The 22881-nt window shown below is 40.5% G+C and overlaps 1 protein-coding gene across 4 annotated transcripts in view; it reads right to left on the bottom strand.

The window, feature by feature from the left end:
- myo16 (myosin XVI) overlaps positions 1–22881 on the bottom strand; it is a 101687-nt gene that overhangs the window by 10269 nt on the left and 68537 nt on the right. For 2 of the 4 annotated variants that reach the window (XR_002292838.2, XR_002292839.2), the window contains exons 25-35: positions 20707–20906; positions 19773–19853; positions 16249–16454; positions 10263–10365; positions 9108–9204; positions 8730–9003; positions 7051–7436; positions 5731–6957; positions 3440–3589; positions 2622–2701; positions 196–301 (exon numbers count right to left, since the gene is read on the bottom strand). Coding sequence is in view for 2 of the 4 variants with exons in the window: in XM_020713268.2 (XP_020568927.1) it covers positions 2622–2701; positions 3440–3589; positions 5731–6957; positions 7051–7436; positions 8730–9003; positions 9108–9204; positions 10263–10365; positions 16249–16454; positions 19773–19853; positions 20707–20906 (2804 nt within the window). In the remaining 2 variants the exon portion in view is untranslated. The remainder of the gene's footprint in view (positions 1–195; positions 302–2621; positions 2702–3439; positions 3590–5730; positions 6958–7050; positions 7437–8729; positions 9004–9107; positions 9205–10262; positions 10366–16248; positions 16455–19772; positions 19854–20706; positions 20907–22881) is intronic. The other 2 variants (XM_020713268.2, XM_011489936.3) reach the window with 1 other exon arrangement.

Below are 22881 nucleotides of genomic sequence, written 5' to 3'. Positions count from 1 at the left end.
GACGTGTAAAACCTAAAAAGTTGAAAGTGGATGCCCTTTTCTTTTTCAATTTCCGCTTACATTTAATTGAACATTTTTAAATACTAAACAGGAGTTTTTGGATGTTTCAAAATCTGATGGTCGTGATTGGATTGATGAAAAGCACTGCTGTTTTATGAAAGGCTGGAGGGCGCCTAAGGCATGACTGACACTCACCAAATCTCTACATGTGGAAAGGGCTTCCAATGAGCCCCCCCCGGACCCCCTCATTGTTTTAGAGGGCGGCCCCTGCACCAAATGGAGAAAAGTTGAGATGCCCCCTCTGAAAAACGAAGGTAAGAGAGAGTAAAATAGAACTCTAATTAGAAATCATTAGAAAAAAAACTATTCCTTATCAACTAAAAATGTAGTTTAGATGTCTTGAGAGATTGTGATGGACAAGGACATCAGTATTTTTCTTCACACACTCGATTCAGTTCAGCTCTGAATGGAGAGATAAACCTTTAACCTGAAGGATTGAAAAGTGGGAACATGGCGTTCTTTCTCATCCCTAAAGCTGCTGTCTTCTAAAAGGTGAGGCCTGAGCTCCTCTGAAAGAGGTACACTCTGCTCTTCCTTTTGCATCATGTCCGCTCACACTGACAATTACTCAATAATCCAGGCTGTGATTAATCTCAGGTCGTTTTCTTGTGATGAAACTTCCTTTAATCCCAGGACAGAGCGTCCTGCACTAGAAAAAAGACATTCACAGGCTACACAACTTTATAAAAGTCTCTTTCTAGATAATGAAAACATTTAAGTTAATGAAAGTTTGAAATAGTTTTACCCAGTTTTTGGGTATAATTATGCAGAAAACATCAATGGTCACATTTATTCCAATCCGACATGTTTTGTTTTTTTCCTTCACCACAAGAAAAGATGATAAAAAAATGCAAGCTTAATTTACAAACTATATAATGGCAGCAGCAGGTATTCTTAGAATTCAGCCCATCATTACTTTAACATGGAAACAGAACCACGGAATTTGTTATGATGTAAAAAAAGGCACTACATGTCAACACTTAACCCTTTAACATCGGCGCTTTAGCTCCACTGTTGACTCTTCAACTGTTTATGCATTGAAAGAACCTCTCCGATTATCTTTAAAGTCTATTTTCAAAGTGTTCCCAGGTTTTTTTAAATTGTGATCATTCTGTTTTTAGCCACAATAAAAAAATCTGTCATTTTGTTTCTGCAGAACAAATTCACTTCCAAGTGTGGGGGCGGGACCATTGGTGCAAAGTAACCCCACCCCTTCCCCTCCCCATTGCTGGAGGTGTAAGCAGGGAGCCCCAGTTTATTTTCTTCATCACGACTAAGCTCATTTTGAAATGGTATTTTTTTTGTCTGCTCCTGATTCACAATGATTTGAATAAAGAATTACTCGGAAATGCAATTTTGATCTTAATTTTCTTTATATATGTCATCCATAATCAGAAAAATGCCACTAGAACATGTAAAAACACCAAAAACATGATATTCATTGGAGTAGATCTTGAACGTAATTCCATTGCATTCTGAAGCGGGGGAAAGCAGCCTTGCTTACGTCGCTTACATTAGGTGTACATTTGCGACATCTATTAACGTGTTGCAAATCGGTGCAAAACCAATATGACAAGCCGCTTTTCTCCACTTCGGAATCAGCTGATTCACACTGATTGCGTAAACAGTCAAAAAATACATCAAAGACCGTTTTATTTAGGGATCAGCGGAGACATCTCCTGTGTTAAAAGGTTAAACACAGCTCTGCTCTGGATAAGTGAGCTAAATATCTAAGGTTTGATCTTTTACACTGGGATAAAACATTATTGAGAACTCACACAGGCTTTGGACTTGTGTTAGTCGTAAAGCCACCATTTAACCAGAACATCTAAATGCTGAACTCGTATTTAAGGAGTTGTTAGCTGGGAATTACTTGCATTATGACAATTCAGACTCGGTGGCCGGATATTTCTTAAATTGCATATTCTTGGTTCATAACCTCTTTGTGGATACTGAATGAACATAGATATTTTCAGAAGATCACTTAAATTATTTATTTGTTATTAAATCTATTACAGACAGATTTTTCAAAGATTTACTCAAAATACAAGCTGATTATTGATCAACGGTGGACCTTTTGAAGCTTTCATGCAATAAAAGCACATAAAGAACTCAATACATTTTATACTTATTGAAACCTAATCAGATATTTTTACAATTGTGTGTGTGTGTGTGTGTGTGTGTGTGTGCGCGTGCTTGTGCAAAGTCAAACATATAAGTGTGTGTCTGCTTGGGTGCAAGCGTGACGGACAGTAAATTAAATCCTGTAACGATATACCTGTCCAGAGAGTCCCAGAGAGCTCAAATGTCACGGGTGATACATGCTGTTCCAACCAAGCCACTTTCCTAACACACTTTGTCAACAACCTCACACACAGTGCACACAATGCAGCCCTTACACATTGAAACTGTGCTGTAAATGTTTGTGATAGTGAGTGTATCCATGTGTCCATGAAGCAGAGTCAATGTCAAATTACGTCATCTGACTTTTCCGCTATGTCTTTAGTAGAAAAATAGACTGTGTGTGTGTGTGTGTGTGTGTGTGTGTGTTTGGGGGTCACCTGAGTGTGGTGGCTGTCCATGTGTCGGTGCAGAGAAGTGCTGGAGTTTGACTTGCTGTGACTCTCATCCTCCAGTGACCCTGGAAACCCAACAGCACAAACACTTTAGAAACCACGAGGACACCAGATAGCCCCACACTACTGTAGATGTTTTTGTCGTAGTTTGGGAGTAGTGTGGGAATTCAGACATATTCCATGTTTCTATTAAAGTCAGCCTTCTCAGTCAATAGAGTGAGTGTTTATGACAAAGTCAATTCTTGAAAACAATTGATTTTTATGCTTTATGATGAATTGCGTTAAGGTGTCTGACACACAAATTATTTTGTAGAGAAAGGAGACATTGCTCTCTGTTACAGAAACTGTTTTCCATTGCTGATATAAACTTCACTTAACCATTCATGGTGTCTGTGTGTTCTTCTCCCAGACCGGAGTGCCAGTTTGTGGATGAAGAGGCCTCAGCAGAGTTGTACAGCTTCCCTAATAGTTTGTGTGAAGTTTTGGGATCAAATTAGAAATAAAATACTGAATTGAATGAACTTCCCTTCACTAAATTTGCTTGATGTTTTACAAATCTAGCCACAGAATGGACATTAAAACCAGCACGCCGTTTTGTATATTTATCCTGTACTGTTGGGATGTTTTATATTCAACTGAGTAAAACTATTTGGTGAACTGGACTCAGCTCCAGTTACTTCTGCTTTTTAAACAAGCTTTTTAGTGAAACTCGCCAATGAATTAACTGATTTACAAAGGTTATTCCAATTAAAAATCAAGACAAATTGAAACCACTAGTAAATTGTGGAGTGGTGGGTTATTACCGTTTGAGATCTGATTGCCATTTTCTATGGTGATGGGGCTTGGGGAGTGGAGAGAGTGGTTGTTGGCATTCTTGTCCTGCAGCAAAGATGGGGAGGTGGGTGCAGAGCCACATTCTTCTCTTCCTGGCAGATTGATATTGGAGTTGAAACCTGGAAGCAGTATGAGCAGAGCAAAACATACTATGGGTGATGCCAAACACAGCATGTGTAGAAGGGCCATTTTCAATAAAGAGACAAAAAGACAACAGGGAGCATTCTTGCAAAAATGCTTTTCTTACATTTATGTTCCTTTTCAATCTACATCTACAACTTCACCGTGCATTTTAGAGTCAGCTGAGTTGGATATACTTTACATGGCTGCTCCCCTGCAGCTCCTCAGAGCTCACATGCTGTCACAAACTGCCTGAGTAGGTGACTGTGCTTACATACGCCCGTGGCATTGTAAATGGGAATTCATCAGCTGCTGTCCCACACTGGGAATGCATGCCTCCTGTTCCCCCACATGGTCACAAGATGCCTAAAAAAGCTCAGCTAATTCTACTACACTGTAGGTCCCACAGGACAGGTTTGTGCACTGGGGCATCTACATACAGCGTGGCACTGAAACGGGGTCAGTTTAGACTTTGCAACAGGGGACATGAACCCCAGTTCAAAATGTTTTTTTGGCATGCAGCTCCTGACGCATGATATATCTTATGACAATGATTTGCAGAAGCTTGCCACATTCACTTGCCCTCTTTCCCTGGCATTCCTGTGGCTAGCTCATTCCCCAACAGTGAGCAAAGGTTGGCGGCCAGAGGGGATGAGACGGTCAGCTGCTCCGAACAGAGATGTCTGGCATAGCAACTGTAACCCTTAGCCCCTCCTCCGGCATCAGGTATCACATTCATTCATTTTGACTGTCGAGAGGCAGCGGAAGTGGTTAGTCCTGTTAAGCCCATTGGCATCCTTCTAAGCTCAGATCTAAAGGGACCGCCTTGGTTTCCCTGCTCAAAATACCCTGGTGCCTGGTCCTCCTGTCACACACACTGTTTCCATGATGCCAGCGCTTTTCCTGCACAGGTTCAGGTGCTGACCAAGAGTCAAGTGCAAGATGTTTCGTGAGGCAAATGCGTAAGCACACGCACTTGCTTGCATACCGCCTCTTATAAGGCCTTTAGACTCATGCGTCCTGAACTTACAGTTATAGATTCATGACTCAATACTCTAACCGTGACACAAATCATTCTGGATGGATGTCAGATTTGACTCCAGCAAATACTTTGGTTGGATTAAAATGATTCTTAGCTGTCTCTTAAATAGTTGCTCAGGTTGTCCTGTTCACTACTGCCGAGCAGTCATACTCCCCTCAATAGAACATGAGTGAACTGTTGAATATTTGATGTCTAATCCTTATTGTTCCTCTCCTCATGTATTATTAACCAGGCCAGCAGTAATTCACATTGACTAAACAGACTTAAAGTGAGTGGAATACCACTTTCTATTTTCTTTTGGATATACCTGACTTTCACCACACAGTTACAGAAATAAAACATTTACTGTTGTAATAATTAGACTGAAATAACACCCATCCTACTGATGGTCTGTGACTGCCCCCCCTTCCAGCCTAACCCAAAGGTCAGCTTTTGCATGTGCCACATGTACTCTGCACTGCATGAAGTTCACTGAACTGCAGCTTACAGTAAACAAACATGAACTTACTGACAGTGCTTTGGAAAAATAGGTGCACATGTGAAGCTATTGGTCAACATGCTGCACAGAAGGCACAGATGCCAAAGTTCTCCACTTTGAAGACTGTCGCAGGTTAGGTCAACAAAAGCTTCTGCCTACTGCTCAAACTTCATTTAGTTCATGTGTGTAATAGTGAATCTCATTCACATACCGACAGATGTATGTCATAAACCTGTTTTTCTTAAGATTGTCTTCTATTTATTTGACAAAAAAACAAAAGAAATGGACCATTAAACCCCACAGTTGTCTGGAGCTACAGCAAAATGGATTCTCTCTTTTGCTTAAGTATTTGCACACATATACACTTGTGTGCAGCTGTTCTACATGAAAATACAAGACACAAAAAGCAATGGCGAGGTTTTATGTCTATTTATAGCCAAAAATACACCAACAAATGTTATATTTGCCTTCATCTATTCAGATTATCTCTACAGAAAGTAGTCAATTAACTTAATTTGGAGAAAACTAAAATATACTTTTAATAAACACAAAGAAAGCTGGGTGTGTTTTACAACTAGGAGTGACTGTTTTGTTATGAATAAGAGTTTTACCAAACAGACCTCCGTCTCTGGATTTGCGTCCAGATGTGGATTTTCTCAGTAGGCTGCGTCCAGAGCTGAAAAGAGTGTTGAGTTCATCCAAGGGGCTAGTCAGGGGTCTCCCATTGGCTGGGTTAAATAGAAGGGGGGAGGAGGAACAGGAGTGGGCTCTTCTTGGCTCAGGTCGAGACGCCTTCACGGGAGAATAGGGTGGTGGCTTCCCCAGGGGCTCCCCACATGGCCTTTGTGAGGATGTTTTGGGGGAATCTGAGCAGCTGGGGATCGATGCCGCTCGATTCTGTGCAAGGAAGCTGGCTTCAGGTGGGAAGGGAAAGTGGGAAGGAGGTCTGTAGGGAGGAGGAAGGGCACTTGGAGGAGGAGGTTGTGGTGGAGGAGTGAGTGGAGGTGTAGACTTCTTTTCTGGCATAAGGACTGTGAGGCTTGGAGAGGAGTCAGCTCTCTGCCGGATAAACTGTGGGGACAGGGGGCTATCTGGGCCAGTGGCATAGTTCAAGCTTGTCTCAAATACTGGCAGCTTTTTGACCTCTAATGGGGTGAGCGGAGACTCATCTGAGGCAGGAGAACAGGTGACCGGAGAAGGTGGAAACACCAAGAGAGGTGGGCGGTGAGGAAGCAAGTTGGGGAAAGGAGCAGGAATTTCACAGTTGCCCTCTTTCCCAGATTGACTTTTGGAAGTTCCAGCATTAGATGTGTTCTGAGCTACGTCCCCTAAAGAAGTCCCCCCAACCACTGTTCGTTTGGTCTCCGTTCTCTGAGGAGATGTTCCCAGTCCCACCAAACCCAAAGTTAAAGCCTCAAGCCTGGCTGCTTTGGTAACTGCAGCAGTTCCATTTTCTTCAGCAGGAAGGTACTTCATCTCTTCGTATACAGCCTCCGAGTCTGCCATGTCTGGGCTGTCAGGGGGCTCCTGGAGACTACGAGCCCGCGGCTGAGATCCCATCATTTCTATGTAAATGTCCTCCTCGTCATGGTTCTTGTACAGGCTCAAAGCCACTCCTTGAGGAGCATCCAGAGAGGCAGCTCTCTGCATCAAGCCTCCAAATCCCCCACCACGAGAAAGCAGGGCCAGCTTTACATCAGCAGGGCGCAGCTGGTGGAGTTGGGATGCTACAGCGTTAATCTCCTCGTACGAGCCAGTCAGTTTTGTGTTAGGGCTGCGCTTTGGTTTGGGTGGTGGTACTTTTCGCATTGTTGTGTAGTCATCACTATGAGGGCGGGGCTTTGAAGCTGAGGACATCACAAAAAATAGTTATTCACAGAGGAAAATAATTCTGCATCTAAGCAAAACTGGGTGTACATGCTAAATAGGATGCACCACACCTGCTGGGTCAGTGGGAGATAGCTGGGATTTAGGAGGACTTCCAGATGGTGAGGCATACCCCTCAGGGGTTGAGCTTTCCTTGGCAGCCAATGTCAACCCAGCACTGACTGCTTCATAAGAGGCGCTCAAACGGGTGTTGGGGTCCCTCTTGGGCTTGGGAGGAGGCTGCTTTCGAGGAGAGGAGAGATTGATGCTGCCTGCTCCATCATCGCTGCTTTGGGTCACTACTTGCTGCAAGGCAGGTTTGATGGGTGGACTGGCTGTGAAATGAACCATGTTGTCCATGGCGAGGGGGGTTGGCCCAGAGCTGGAGCGGAAGTGGCGAATAAGTCGACATCCCGTGTTAGCGTGGCCCTCGTTGACCTTTCCGCTCTTCTCCACCATCCTAAAATAATAGATACATAAAAAAACAAAACAAATGTTCTGTGTTTAAAAAGGAGGTAACATTTTTTTTTGCAAAAGTTACTACTACTTAATAGACGATAATCATTAAAACATATGCATATTTTAGCAATAATACTGAAACTACCAAAGAGATAATGCTTTAGATATAATCTCCTCAATGAAATTGGATAATATCCAGTTTGATATTTCCTTGCCTAATCTGGGTTAGCCATCTGTTACTCCAGTAATTGCAGGGGGGGGTAATTGAGCATGTGGAAAAAATGATCAAGAAGGGCATCTTTCCAAACCACAAGAGACATTAGTTCACTAAAGGTGGAAATATACATGCAAATACATTTTACTATCCTGTACCTTTATGCACTGTGACATTATGCTGTGAATAACTATTTTTTGTGCATTTTTTAGGAACGCTTAGGAATAAGTATTTGGAATAAGTTAACCTTCCTGTCAAAATTATGGAAAATTGCAAAAAGTCTTTACAAATCTTTCTTTTGGTATCTAGTTTCCACGGCTACGACCTACGCCCTAATTGCTATGGTCCTGCTGATGGCAATGTTTAAAGGGCCTGTATCATGCTTTTCTTCAGCCTTTCAGAAGAAACTATATCCATATGTATGTATATATATATATGTTAATATCTTATATTATTATTGAAATTAGTTATTTTCGCAAGCTCTTTTCCTACCCAGAAGTAAGACCACTTGATCTCTTAGGCACCGGCTTTCGCTCCTTGTGGGTGCCGGGCATGACGTCAACCAATGCAAACAACTTCCAAACTTTTTCAGAGATGGATGTGCATATCGTGTATTTGAAATGCAGGTGTTCTCCCAAGCGCTTGCTCCGTGGAGAAAGTGGGTGTGTGTGTTAGCCTGGCGGGGTTGTTTTTCGTGAGGAATTAACAGTATAATACACTTTTTTTTGTTTGATTTAGGCCCCTTTAAACAGTAATGGGAAGTGGAGATAAAGCAAAAAAGTAAACAATAAACCAAATTTATAAGACAAAAATGGTCTCCTGTTTTCACTCGAAAATCTCTCCTTGATTCCATAAAACATATAAAAATAGTAAATTGAGTACTTCACAAATCTTTTTTTCAAAGATCTACTTTTAGTTAAATGAAGTGCAAAATTAGATGATGTTTACAAGAAAAACTGAGAAAATCTAATTAGAAATTACAAAAAAAACGAGAGTGAAACAAACACAACGGTGAAAGCCTATTTTTGTGTTGAGGTGCAGCTGAAGCGGCCTAAATGTGTGGGTTACTGTGTGGTCTACCTCCTGACTGGCTGATCCTCCTCCTTGCCCACCGGTTCCGGCCTCTCACCGAGTGGTGGACTGCTGCCACCTATGCTAACCGTGCTTCTGCCTTGGCTGCGCAGACGGTCGCTCTCTCGTGCAATGTCTGCGGCATTTTGGATGACAAGCTGGTCATAAGTTTGCAGGCCCATGTCTTCTGCTCCCTGCAGGAAGCGCTGCACGCTGCAGTCCTCTTTGTGGTGTAGTGAGAGCTTGCGACGAACTAGCTGTCTGGCCAGCCAGCCTCGGATCACTGACACGTTGGACGAGGATAAAAGCAAAAAACATCAAAGGTAAAGATGAGGGGCAAAGCATACAAGTTGGTGCCAGTTGTTGGTTTGTCAATGTGCCCATTACCCTTCTGACAGGTGATGATCTTTTTATGAAACTGGTAGCAGCGGTCATTGAGCTGGTCTGCCTGCCAATATCTCAGAAACACTTTGCTGGTGCCAATCTACAAAAAAGCAACAAAACAAGATTAGCAATGACACATGTATCCATTGTCAGTCAATATGTTGACACTATTGACATGTTTCTGTAGCAAGAGCACCGTGTCTCAAAAGGAGTGAAATTGTTAGGAGCTGGACGATCAAGGGGGCAATAGTTTATGTTAAAGAGAGTATGATAGTTGCATAGTGATACGGTTGCCTTGACATCCTCTAGAACTGACACCCTGTGCGTTTTCAGCCACGACTGTTCTATTTGTGGTAGATCATCTGTTTAATCACTCAGACCATGCAGTGTTTAAATCAGTGATTGAGGCTGAAATTGGCACTTCATTTATTTAGCTTCCACAGTTATGAGTTAGGAGACAATCTAGATCACATTTTAATGGTTCCTACGCAAAATCTGGTGTACAAATAAAGTAAAAGCAGTTATTTTACAGAGAAGGAAGATAATCTTTACCCTCGAAAGTTAAAGGAAACTAGAGGCAAATAAAAAAATAAAAAATTAGACACCCACTTTAATTTCTTGCAAATATCGAAAAGCGGTCCGTGGACTGAAAAAGGTTGGGGACCGCTGATATAAATCACCAAACCAGCAGCAAGTAGGGTGTGTTAGTGGGCAGAACATGTATTTGCATGTTAGACATGTATTTACTCAAGTGATTTTGGGTGTGGCTGCACAAGTCATGATACTAAAGGTGAGTCAAACCTTGAAGGGAACATTTTTCTGCAGCACATAACTCACTGCACCACGAACTCCATGCAGCATCTATTGTGTTTAAAATGGGGCGGAATGAGGCGTGTCTGCAGGGCATTGTTGGGGAGGGTGCATGCTTGCCTGACCCTACAGGTCACGCAGTCAGACACAACAGCAGTCTAGCAGACAGGACGGGGAGGGGGTGGAGGAGTCCGTGCTGAGTATGTGAGCAGAATTATGATGAGGCTGGACAGCTGGAAGAAGCTGCCAAGATTCCATAGGATCACTCCAACACAGAGTGAGGATTAAGACATTTGGTTTAAAAAAAACAACCTTTTGTTACAGGAGGATGTATGGACACAAACACACCTGCCATCCTTGGAGCTTTGACTGCTGCAGAACACACCGACATCTATCCTCGGCCGACAGCTTTTTTTTATCTCCCAAAGTCGGGACGGCGAGATCTTTATATCTGAGAAGATCCAGAAAGAGAAAAAAGCTGTTACAGGTGCAAAGAATAAATGTGCTGACTTTCAGAAAATTTGGAGAGGATGCAGCTATGTCCTCTTCTGAAAACAATGAGTTCAGAGGTCAGCGGGGTCGCATGCTGCAGCATCCAAACAGCATCTGCCACCACTGCTGTTGTGCTAGGCAGCAGTTGCTATGATTGACCTGTGGTTAGTCGCAGAGTAGCTTCAAAACAACTAAGAAACGAGAAAAGGAGCATCTTAGACTCTGTTGCCATAGACTTTTTAGACAAATGCCTAATGAGGCAACAAAGTTAAAGTAGAAATAACCCTTCAGATCTCAGTATGACTTAAACATAGGATCAAACCAAACCCATTGATCAGTCATGCCACCACAAACATTTGTAGACAGTGTAGCCTGAATCCCTAATTAAAGTAATTGGATAAAGATCCAATATTTCCCTATATGGTTTGTTTTGGACAGCACAAAATCTTTTGCAGTTCTGTTTTACATTGAAACCCACAAAGGGGGAGAAGTCACTCAGTCCAGTTCTCACTTACAGTCAATGGTTTCTCAATCACCCCTGAGATAGCCATGGCACCATTTTCCTTATGGACTGGAGAGATCACACTAGCCAAACAAAGCATAGTGTTGGGACAAACACGTTGGCCAAATCCGAGTTGCTTCCCTATTCCTCTGGCTCCTCCCTATTGGTCCAGTTTTAGGGGCATCCGAAAAGTTTTTTTTATTTTTTATTTTTTTAAGGAGAAGCTTTGGTGACTGTCAGTAGGTTGAGAAACCTCTTTCTTCACTTGGGCGTGAATTATGTTATTTATTTTTCGAGCACTGGTAGCTACGTGCTAACATAGATAATAGTCAACTATTGATGATGTCATCGAGTGGTAGTAATGTTCGAATTTGAAGACACTGGCTATTCCCGAATTCTCTTTATGAATCCACTGTCTACTGATGATGAAAATGTTGGTTATTTACTAAAAAAGTGCATTTAAACACATTTTTTTCCACAAAAATTGTTCAAACATAATGCATTGCGGTCCATATTCGCCAATGTAGTGAGCATCGATGCACATTGGTTTTTCACAGAGACTTCTGGGAAATTTGTTGCGCACTGGATTTTTAAAATTGGAGATTTGGGCATCGTTACAAAAATGAATACAATATATAGTGCAATTTAGATACGGCCATAGGGAATCAATTGGATACGGCCGTAGTGTGGGGACACTCTTGTTCTGTTTGGTTCATTGTCCTCTGGTATGCTGGGAAGTCTGCCTGCATTCACACCGCTGCTGAATTGAGCCCAGATTCACTTGTAAGGAACTGAGACTTGTTTTCAGGCAGAAAGCACCCCAACAAAGAACTGCTCTGTGTGAAAGCACCTCCAGCCTCTTTATTGCTCTACTCTGCAATGTTGAAATTGTTTATACCTGCCTTTATTTACATACATGTTTTCTGCTTAGTCCTGCCTTCAATCAGCTAATAACAATCCAGGTTTTAGTTGTTCCATGTAAGTTTCTCATCGTGTTTTTTTTTTCTTCTTTCTGTCTTCTGTGTTGGGTCCTTTAACTACAACCTATCAAGACATAAATGTCATTGTGCAAAATTGAGACAAAGTAAAAGTGATGAATGCACATGAAACACATAATTATTAAGGCTATAAATTTATAACTGTTTTACAAATAAATGATTAAAACTAAGATTCTGCGCTTGCAAGATACAGAGTGCATAAAAAATACTTTACCTAGAGGACACTTGGGCTTACCATCATAGAAATATGTGCTAGTAATTTTATTCATTCTGGCTTATTTCCCTTTAAGCCATGATGGCAAGCCTCATGAAACATTTGCGCTGCTTGTAGCTTGAACAGTTTAATGAAATTCTGCTGTCATGGACTTTTATTATTCACATCTTTTTTAGGGTTTACATTCACTACCAATGTTTGTTGGAAAACGGTTTATTGAAAAACCCGGTTCAGTCAATTTGCTGTTAAGTGTATAAACAAGAAATTTAGGTTCAATCAAGAACATTTACTCTGATTTATTTTTGAATGCATCACCCGCTTTAGTAATATTCCCGAAAGTCTAAAAGGTTTTCTTTTAGTGTCTCAATGTGTATATATATATATATATATATATATATATATATATATATATATATATATATATATATATATATATATATATATATTATACAAACAATAAATTATTTTGCTTCGTTTCCAGTAAACTATTTGTAGTCTAAATATGATAATATGAGAAAAATAAACTATTCCTAATTGATAAAACTAAGAATTTCCCAATAAAATCCATTTTGCATGTTGCCAGTGCATGTCTTTCTGATGTCATGCATGTGATGAGGCACACAAAACAGGCAGATGGCTGGAAACATAAACCACTTGTGCTATCAGCAGCGAGTAAGTGAGTTCACGTGAACATAGGATGTGTTTGATTTGCTGAAGTGGGGTCTGTCTGACCGCGCTCTCACCCTCTTTGTATGGCAGCACCAGCGCGGCAGACAGCTCGCGCTCTCCCTCTGCGCCCATAAAACACAAAGGAACTCTGTAAACCCGTGACCTTTCCTACGAGGATATGAAAACTGTCGATGGTCCCTGCTTTTACAGGACCCCAGGGACTTTGTTTGGAGTCGAGGAAGTGAAACAGCGCCACTGATACGAGTTTAAATGGAGAGTCGCGCTCTGCTAACGCAGTTGCTGTGACCAGAAGGTCGTGGGCTGCAATGATTAAACAAATGTGATAACTGCAATGCTGTTTAAAGCCAATCTCTGATCAGCTCATTATCGCTGTTAAATCATAGTTATCCCGAGCTACACATATCCTCCTGTGAGTTAGTTAATAACTCTGAAATGTCAATCAATGGAAAATAATGAGGATCCATTTGGAAAAAGTCATATATAACACATTATGGGAACTCCACTGGTGACTTGCTCCATATATAGACTGATTTTATTCCCCTTTTTATTTAAATATATCTACAAGAACAGCTGGGACAAATCTTTACGGAGGGATTCACTGTATTTGACCTTACACACTAGCGGAAAAGAAACTTGGTCACAAAACACATTTCGTTTCATAAAAGACAAATAAAACCAACGGTAAAATAGATTTCCTCATAAATCACTCTGGTTACCGGGACACTAATGTAATTCGCTGCAGGTGGCTGCTATGACTTAGTGGAGAGGGGCGCTGGGCTTTCGCTATGCGTGCATCCATGTAGGCTCGGGTTGGGTTTCAAGATATACAGCAACATCAAAGTTAATGGCTGATTTGTTGGTCGATGGCAGGTTTCCGATGAGCGACGGAATAAAAGAATAACAGAAAAAATTGTGGAATCATTCATGGTTTGCAGAAAAATAAAGATTTAAAGGAAAACAAAACAATAGGATGAAGGAGGAAGCAGAAGACAAACAAAAACTAGAAATCATCTGCTTTCTAGATTGTGTTTTTTTCCATTTTTAAAAACATGTTTATTTTTCTGTAGAGTTTATGGATGTCCTTGTAAAGTTCAAACACGGAATTATATGAAGACAGTGAGGACTGGGGTTCTTGGTTTATCCGTTATGTTTCTTGGTTTTGATCATGTTCAGCTTTGACTTGTCCCCCTGTCAGTCACACCAGGTGTAGGTTTATCTTGCACGGCCTTTCTGTTAACGGCTCTCAGTGTATTTTAAGTGTCTGGTGTTCCGTTTCTTCACTGTAAGGTCATCTGCTTTGTCACCTTTTTGTGGTTGGTCATGTTTAAGCTGGTTTATGAAGTGTCTTTTTATTTTTACATTTTTTTTTTAAGTTTCTTCTACCAAGCCTGGTCTTGTGCATTTTGAGTCCTGCACCTCCAATTCCTGAAAAGACTGACATAACTATAGTTGGGATGTTTTTCCAAGTGAGCTCAGATTCCCAAAAATATTTTTTATGTTGCCAGCACATTCGAAATAAGACATGGAGGCACACAAACTACCAGTTTGAGGCAATAAGCGTCACTTTTGTTTTGCAGAAATGCCATAACCAAGGCTGTCTTTTGTATTGCATCAACTCTCCTGTCATCGATTCATACCTCACACATTTGAATAAAGGTTTTGTCTCTGCTCAGTTAAATTCTGTTTGTAAAGTGCTATTTCCCAATCACATTGTCTGAAAATGTTGCACAGACATAAAACTGAGGTAACTCTTAACAGATTCTATCATACATGTTGACAACTCGCTCAGTCCCTTTTGTGTTCACGGGGTGTCTGGAGCCAACCGAGCCACTGTTGGGCAAAAGTGAGATGCACCCTGAACAGGTCGCTTGTCTATTGCGACCTGTTATTACAAACCCAATAATTCAGTAGAGAGATCGGGTCATTTTAAAAACAAAAGCAAAACTGTCCTGAATGTGTACTCGAACGTGTGTTATAAGACAAAACAGGCGGGAAAATAACTGCAGCAGTGAAACAGGAAGCAGATGTGTAATTGTTGCTTTGCTGTACACAACCAATTTGTACAAAAAGGAAATGACCTCACTATGTCAAAAATATGCGAAAGAAAAACACAAAAAACTGGTAAAGTGGTCTCTTGTTTATCACGGTAGTTACATTTTTATAATAAGGCAGGTAGATAGGTAAAATATGCGAAGCCGTCACCTCTATTTTTTACATTATTAGAGATTTATCAAGGTTGTAAAATCCCTAACTACACATTATATATACTTTTCTCTGACAGACATGAACAGTTTCGCACTTTACTCTTTTGCTTAAACTCCCAAACCTTTGTAGAAACACAAGCTGAAGATTTACATCAATTTGGCAAACTGCGTGCATGCGGTACAGGAAACACAGCAAGGAGATTTATTGACCTGGGTCAACAGCCAATCAGGTCGCAGAACAAAATGTTCAGTAAGAAAAATTGCACTAAAAACAATTGGAGAAACAGCGAGACTGCAAAAAGTAACCCGCATTAAAAAAAAAAAAAAAAAACCCTGACAAAGAAATGCATATAGAAAATGGCAAAGAAAAAAATAGATTCTTCTGGGAAATTGGTACAGTTTCATCTAAATCTCTTGCTTGTTAATTAAGGTTCAGTTTTTTTTCCAATTTTCTGTTTTGCCCTTTGTCACAATTCCACTCTGCAAGAAACAGAAACGGCTTTAATGATAATAAACTCCAGTCATTTTTTTTATTATTCATTTGGATTGCAATTAGGTTCTGTCAGGTTTTTTTCCACAGGCGTGTTTTTGGTCGTCCTGTCTTTGAATCCTCCAACTCCCCGACACTAAAACTAAAACCCGCCACACAAAAAAGGCAGGGAAATAAACTGTGCTCTATGGGATCTACCTGTTTGCCAGAAAGGGAGGACCACATAGTTGTAAAAGTCTTAAAAAAAGCAACTGATAAGCAGAATCTAGTTCAAACTTTAAGTGTGGGCACAGCAACCTTCCATGGAGCCTAACCTTGCATGTCAGACTGACTTGGGAAATGTGATGGCAGCATTCATGGTTTCTCACAACAGCCAAAGAGACATTCAAAGTCAACCTGCACCTCGAATAAAAGGCTTTTTGTGACTTTTAAGCATGTCTGTCTGTGCGTGAATGTGCAAGAGCAACCACGTGCTGTCAAACTTTCAGATTACTTTGACCTGCTGGACCTGCCATACCAAACAGGCCAGAGACCGCCGTGACCTGCTGGGAGCGTAATGCATCTGCGAGACGTGACAGACAAAAAGGGAAAAAGTAGAGCAATCCATCATGTTTAAAAGCGTACCTTTTAAGAACATGCACTTGGAGAAGAAGAGAGTGAATGGGGACACATACAGCACAGTGGCCATCGGAGGATAAGTTTCAGCAGTTGCTCCACTCTTTGTTACACAAGCTTGGCACTGACCTGCTGAGGAAGGCTGTAAAGGACAGGCGGACGGGGTATCCATAACGGATCATGCGCACCATGTCCAGCACACCGATGTACTGCAGTTGTGTCGACACGTGGAAGCTGTCAAAGTTGTCTGACTGACCGCTGGGATTGGGGCGCACGCACTCCACATAATGAGGAGTGCAAGACTGCAGTTTACACATCACTTCTGCAAGGGAGTTCTGGAAAAAAAAAGGATCATTAAAAGCCTTTTACAACAATGATCTTCTGGTTGATTATCAATAGTTTTAGGCCACAAAAGCCCCTTTAGCATTTTCATTGTGGCCATACACAAAGTTGACATTAGATCATTATATGTTTGGGTGTTTTACATGTAACATGCATTTTCCAATTTTATAACCCTGGAAAAGCCAAGAACAATTTTATTCTGCGCCTCTGAAGTTAATTTGAATGTTTTTTTGTTTTATTTTTGGTTTTGTTTATGTTTGGGTAGCAGCAATTAACAATGCACCCCTGGAAAAAAAAAAAAAAAAGCAGTAAAAAAATGTATAATAAATATATATATTTTGTTAAAGTGGCCAAATTTGATGCCATCGGTCTTCCAGGGTCAAGACAGGCAATCAAATTGACTAAAATCAAACATAGTCAAACAGCAAAATACTTTACTTTCAAAACTCTTACTTTAATTATTAATTTAAAAAACCACAGCAAAGAGAGAAGGTGAACAAAAATAAGTTCTTCATTCCTGCATCCATATGGTTGAGGTGGAAATCTTCAACCTAGTTTAGTTTAGGATCAAAACATTTGAAAGCAGAACTTTGGAAGAAATTGTAAGAACAATTCAAACATTTGTTATCGCTCAATTATGATCTGACACTGTTTATCACTCGGGGAGGATAGCCATCACTCATCCCATTCACTAAAGAGTAAAAGTTTCGAAACCTGATTTTTTATTTTATTTTTTGTCCTCCGCCTCCTCCTGGTTGTGGTGCTTGTAACGTCTCTCTATGGAGGGATTCTTGTTAGATAACCAGATACTTTGACTGGCTTCTCTTGATGTGGAGGAAAAGTGTCTCTATGGATGGCTGAGCTTTGCATGATTTTTCTAAGGGAGACCTCAGCCACTGAGCAAAGGATCCTATATCCATTTATTCAGAAGGGTAGATTTACTTGATTAGGAACTTCCTTGAGATCTACCTGCACAAAGTCTGCATTGCTGTAGATGCTACACCTATCTAATGATCCATCACCATTCCACTGACAGAAAGACCCAGACATTTAAACCTGTCATCTTGAAGGCTCCTCGGTCCGAACCTGGAGCGTTCATCTGTTGTGCAACAGTGAGCCAAAAAGAAATCAGGCATCTAAATAAGCAACTGTTAATGCAACTCAGTCTGAGGAGGGTTGCCAAACCATATCTTAATAAAGGAGGTTTCGACAGTAAAACAGATTATTCTCCAGTGGAAAACACTCAAAGCTGTTGCCAATCTTCCCAGAAGTGACTGTTCTGGAAAACTGACCTCAACATCAGCCATGGGTTGCTGAGAGGGATTAAAAAAATCTCAAAAGCCACATGTTAGACTCTTCAGACTCCACTGAGCATGTCCACGTTTACGCCAGGAACATTTCAGGTAGACTTAATGAAAGGATCACATTAGGAAGTCTTGTTTTTCCAAACAGAACACAGGAAAGTCTGAGGTTTGGAGAAGCAGTTAACAAAGCACAGTGGTGGAAGGGCAATGATCTGGACTTGTTTTAAAGTCACAGCTTGCAGCATTTATAATTAGATTTTTGAAGGAAATGTGAGACCATCTGTCCAACAGCTAAAGCTTGGAAAATTAGGTCATGCTGTATGACAATGATCTTAAGTTATCACAAAACTAAAGACATTGATGCAATGAACAAATGTGCTACCAAACACCAAGGATCCAAGCAATAAATGTGCCTAAAATCAATTCATTTACTTTTTTAAATATAAACTTCATAGAAAATTAATGTGTCAAGTAACAGCAAGATTTTGGTTGTGCTAAAAAAAAATATGTCAAGCCTTCTCTGCCAAGAAATAAAAATGAGGATTATTTTTAAATGGCCTAGTTCAGGGGTCTGCAACCTTTAACACACAAAGAGAAAAATGGTCTTACAAAGAGAAAAAAGTCTTATATTTTCCTATGTCTAACAATTTTAACTTGTTTTACTTTATAAAGCAGTAAATATAAGTTTCTTTCAAAATAAAATGCACACTGTGTTAAATAAGATCCTCCTGCTGCAGATTTATTTGAATTAAAAATGCAAGAAAGTCAGACATCGCGTTTTCTGTCTTTATGACTTTGGTGTGACTTCATCCAACCTATTATTTATTCAAATTATTAGCATTTTTCTTCAAAGCCAAGGAGCCATAATGGAGGGATTAAAGAGCTGCAGACCTCTAGCCTGGTTCAAGTCCACACCAAAAACTGCTAGTTGTACAAAGAAAATAAGAGACAAATTCTTCCACAATATGACATAAAAACCCTGATCTGACTTATTTTGCTTGTTGCTTCTAAAGATAGATTTACAATGTATTGAACTGCAGATGTACTTTGTGTATAACACACACACACACATATATATATATATATATATATATATATATATATATATATATATATATATATATATATATAAAATCCATTTTGTAAACTAATAATAGCACAGAGAAAAATAATTCCAGTGTTGCATGGGAACTGCTAAAGAAATATTTTCTAGTTTCTGCGTCTGATTGTTAAAAACAAACCTGCCTCCAAGGTCAAACAGACATGTGCGTAAACAGTTACATCTGTGTTTTCTCCACTCTTGAAGCTGACGTCAGTCTACAGTACGCACTTTATAACCTTGGCTACAAAACAGTATTTAAGCTCTGATGTTTGAAAGCTATAAACGGCGTTCGCATTTCCATGCTTTCTCCAGATGAGTGCATGCTTGCAGAACAACACTGGCTGTTGTTCATTGTTCATTCATTCATACGCAGGGCTTCATGTTTGGCTTGGTACAGTGTCATTCTTCAGCCCACTTTCTCCTTCTCTGCCATTCCCTGAAGGGCTCGTTGACCACAAGTTCACAACTCTGATTGTGCAACACACTGGATTCATTCAGACTTAAGGTACTGCTTCTCTGAACCCCATTTGTGCCTCTTTGCGTCACCAGCAGACACTGAAGTGCTCTCTCGTAACTGCAAATGATTGTTTCTTTATGTTGTTATGAAATCCCACCACCAACACAGAAAAATGCCCTAATCCTATGAGTGCAAAGGCTGTGACTGTTGTGACAGATGCTTTGACTGTGTTGAGCGTGCTTGAGGTACTAAAATAAACCACTGGATCTGAACAAACAGATTCATCTACGCAAGTTTGGATCCAGATGCGTGCAGGTAACTATGGAAACACCTTCAGGGTTTTTTTTTATTTTTATTTTTTTCTCTTTGCATTTAAAAAATGTTTGTACAGATTTCATGCAGTAGGTTTGTTAACATAAATGGGCAGTTTGTGGTCATCATGCAGTACCCTGAGCTGTACAGCCGCCGTGACGGGCCCACAGCGCTCCAGCCGCTGCACAAAAGAACTCGAACCCTTTTTCTTTAGAATCTGCCGGTGAGAAGAGACAAAAGAGAAAAAAAGATAAGATATCTGCACACGTAACTCTAAATAACTTCTGAGGAATGTGGAGCATTATAATATTATAATTAACTGTGACTGAGAGGCCCTAACTAAGGATCAGAACATGGCAGTGATGGTAACAATTAAACTTAATAGACACAGCAGGAAATTCTCCTTTTTTTTAATCGGAATTCTGCATAAAAATCCAAATAAAGACTTTGACATTTTCAGTGCTATAGTGTCGTATTTACAGCCTTACAAGGATTACCTAATGTTACCGTATAAGGCAGCTGGAACAGATCAGTGAGGTTGAAAGGGGCCCTTATGCAAGTCTTTACTCTAGATGGAAAATGTGCCACAGAAGCAGCAGACCAGACCCTCCTGGAGGTTACACAACTGTGAGCTCTGCACAAAAACTACACTGTATTTCATCAAAAGTTGTAGCAGATAAAAGGAGAAAATCAGAGAAATCAACGGGGGACCTTCAAAAAAAAAAGGTTGCTATTTGCTTCACTTAAGAGAACTGGAAAAAAGTGAGTGTGTGTGTGTGCATTCTTGAGAGGTTTTTATCTCGTGCATGGCTGCACAAACTGATCCATTTCCCAGAGGTTTATATATAGATCTGTGATAGGAAGAAGCTTAAATTAGACATGTTCATTTTTTCCATAAATGCTGTTCTTGTTTTTCCACTGTCTGACACAAAAAGCTTCTGAATGTGTAGTCGCCTACTTCGGGTTCAAATTTCTGTCTGAGTAACATTCTAATGATAAAATGTTTGACTGAAAATGTAGAAGTTTTCCAACAAATCCCCCAAACTCCCTCTACTAAGCTGCTGCTTTACCTTTGAAAGATCTTGGTATCTCCGTGGCTGTCGGGGGATGGATGCAGTGGCATTGACAAGGGCGGTGGTTGGCATTTTGTGGAGCAACAACGCTGCCTTAGAGCCTCTCAGGCCCAAGCGGCCCGGGGCTGACAGCACCAGAGAACCGGTCTGAGTCAGCTTGGACTGGAAGAGCTGCTGCAGTAACACACTTTCACTGGCTGTCAGGCACAAAGAGGATGAAAAAACAAGAGTGAGAAAAGCACCAACTGACAACCAAAGGGGAAACACTGTATGAAAAGAGTCAGGTTGGATGTAAACAACCATTCAAACAACAAAAGTGGGCGGACCTGTGACGAGGAGGTCATTCAGAGGGCCAAACAACATGTTGTGTGTGACAGTGTGTGGGTGGATCTTTTCTAAGAGACCAAAAGACAGTAGATAAAAAAGAAACTGAAAGAAAAGAGATAACTATGGAGAGAAGGGACTCATTTGTTCAAAAAAATACTTTAAAACTTACTGTTTTTAAGTTTTATGTCTTACTTTTCGTGTAGTTATAGTCAAATGAAGAATAATCGTTTCCTGAAAGTATTGAGCACAACATGCTCTGTTGGGCCAATAAGGCTGTATCTACTGTATGCTGACAGAAGAAAAGGAAAAACTCAAAACCAAAAACATGTCTTGCTTCTAAGCAAAGTTTATCTTCTGACAGACTGAACAACTTGACAATTTGAATACTTAATGGATAAAATAAATAAAACAAAAAAAAATGAAAATGTAGCCTCAGAATTTAGATTCCTCTGTTTCAACTTCAAACAGAGAAAACACATTTTATTCAGTCTCAAGCTGGTTACAGGAAAAATGCCAACGAATAAACCTAATCCACTTCAATTATAACAAATATTTCCTGTCAGGACAAGGTCGAGCTGAAGCTCAGACTTATTTTAGCTTTTGAGACGGTCTGACACCTCTGAGGTCAGAAGGTCTCATCAGAACTGCCTAAAACATAACGTTTGGTTGCTTTTTTTAATTAAAACCTTTTTTTTATCTACTATGTTAATACTGGAAAAGAAAATGTTCACACAAAAAAGTTATATGAAGTCACAAAGAAATACCAAACTCGGAAAAATATTTCAAACCTGACTGATATTTTTTTGGAACTTGTCCTTAAAATTTAGGGTTGACCTTCAGTATGCCTCATGTGTCGTTTTTATTTAGTTAAAGTTGGCTTTTCTATTCTGCAGCAGTACAAAGCAGGCATTCCTTTCCTTATCTGTTATACTCCAGGTTACTTGACAGAAATAAGTTATAATTGGTTTTATTAATGTCTTTGAACAAGAGAATAAGTAAAACTTTGCTTGACAAAAATGGTAAAACTTTGCAAATACATGTATATGAGCATTTTGTTTCAAGCGCAATCATTGACTGCATATGAGAACTGGACTGAGTGACCCCACACCCCTGGCTTTCCAAACAGGAAGTACCTGCTGGCTCCAAGCAGGTACTTCTCATGATACCTTTTCTGTAGTGCAACAGGCCAATCAGATGCCTCAATAAAAGTAAGTGGAACCGGCTGGCTTCCACGACCAACATTCAAAACATTTGACAGATTACGTTAAAAAAGCTGTCAAGCTCACCCCTGAATGGCGAGAGTGGTTGCCACAGAAATGCGGTCTTAGGCTACGCTCACACTGCAGACTGAAATGACCCAATTCCGAATTTTTTGCCCCTATGCCACCTGTATCTGATCTTTTCATGACAGTCTGAACAACGCAGGTCCGATCTTTTCAAATGCGACCCAGGCCACTTGGGTATGTGGTCCTGAATCCGATACGTATTCGATCTTTTGAAATGCGACTGACCGGCCAGGCCACATGTATCCGACCCGTACGTCATTGATACGCTCCAAACTTCATAATTCTGTGTTGAAGTAGGCGGGAACGAGAACATAAACATCAACCATGGCGGACGATGCTGCTGAGACTAGTCAGTGGAAGGGAAGCAAGGCCACCGATTTGATTCATATTTGGGGTGACAGCTCTATTCAGGCCAAACTCGAGGGGTCTTATCGCAACCAGGCAGTTTTTGAAAAAGCTTCCAGCGAAATGGCCGAGCGTGGTGTTGAACCTTTCCCGCAATTACTTTTTCACTTCCCTGTTCGGACCCTCAGATTCTCCAGAGCGGGTTAATAAAGAG

This window comes from Oryzias latipes, chromosome 21 (assembly GCF_002234675.1).
Source record: "Oryzias latipes chromosome 21, ASM223467v1".
Classification (NCBI taxonomy): domain Eukaryota; kingdom Metazoa; phylum Chordata; class Actinopteri; order Beloniformes; family Adrianichthyidae; genus Oryzias; species Oryzias latipes.
Note: the sequence above shows the minus strand (reverse complement) of the source record. Positions and strands in the feature narration are given on the sequence as shown.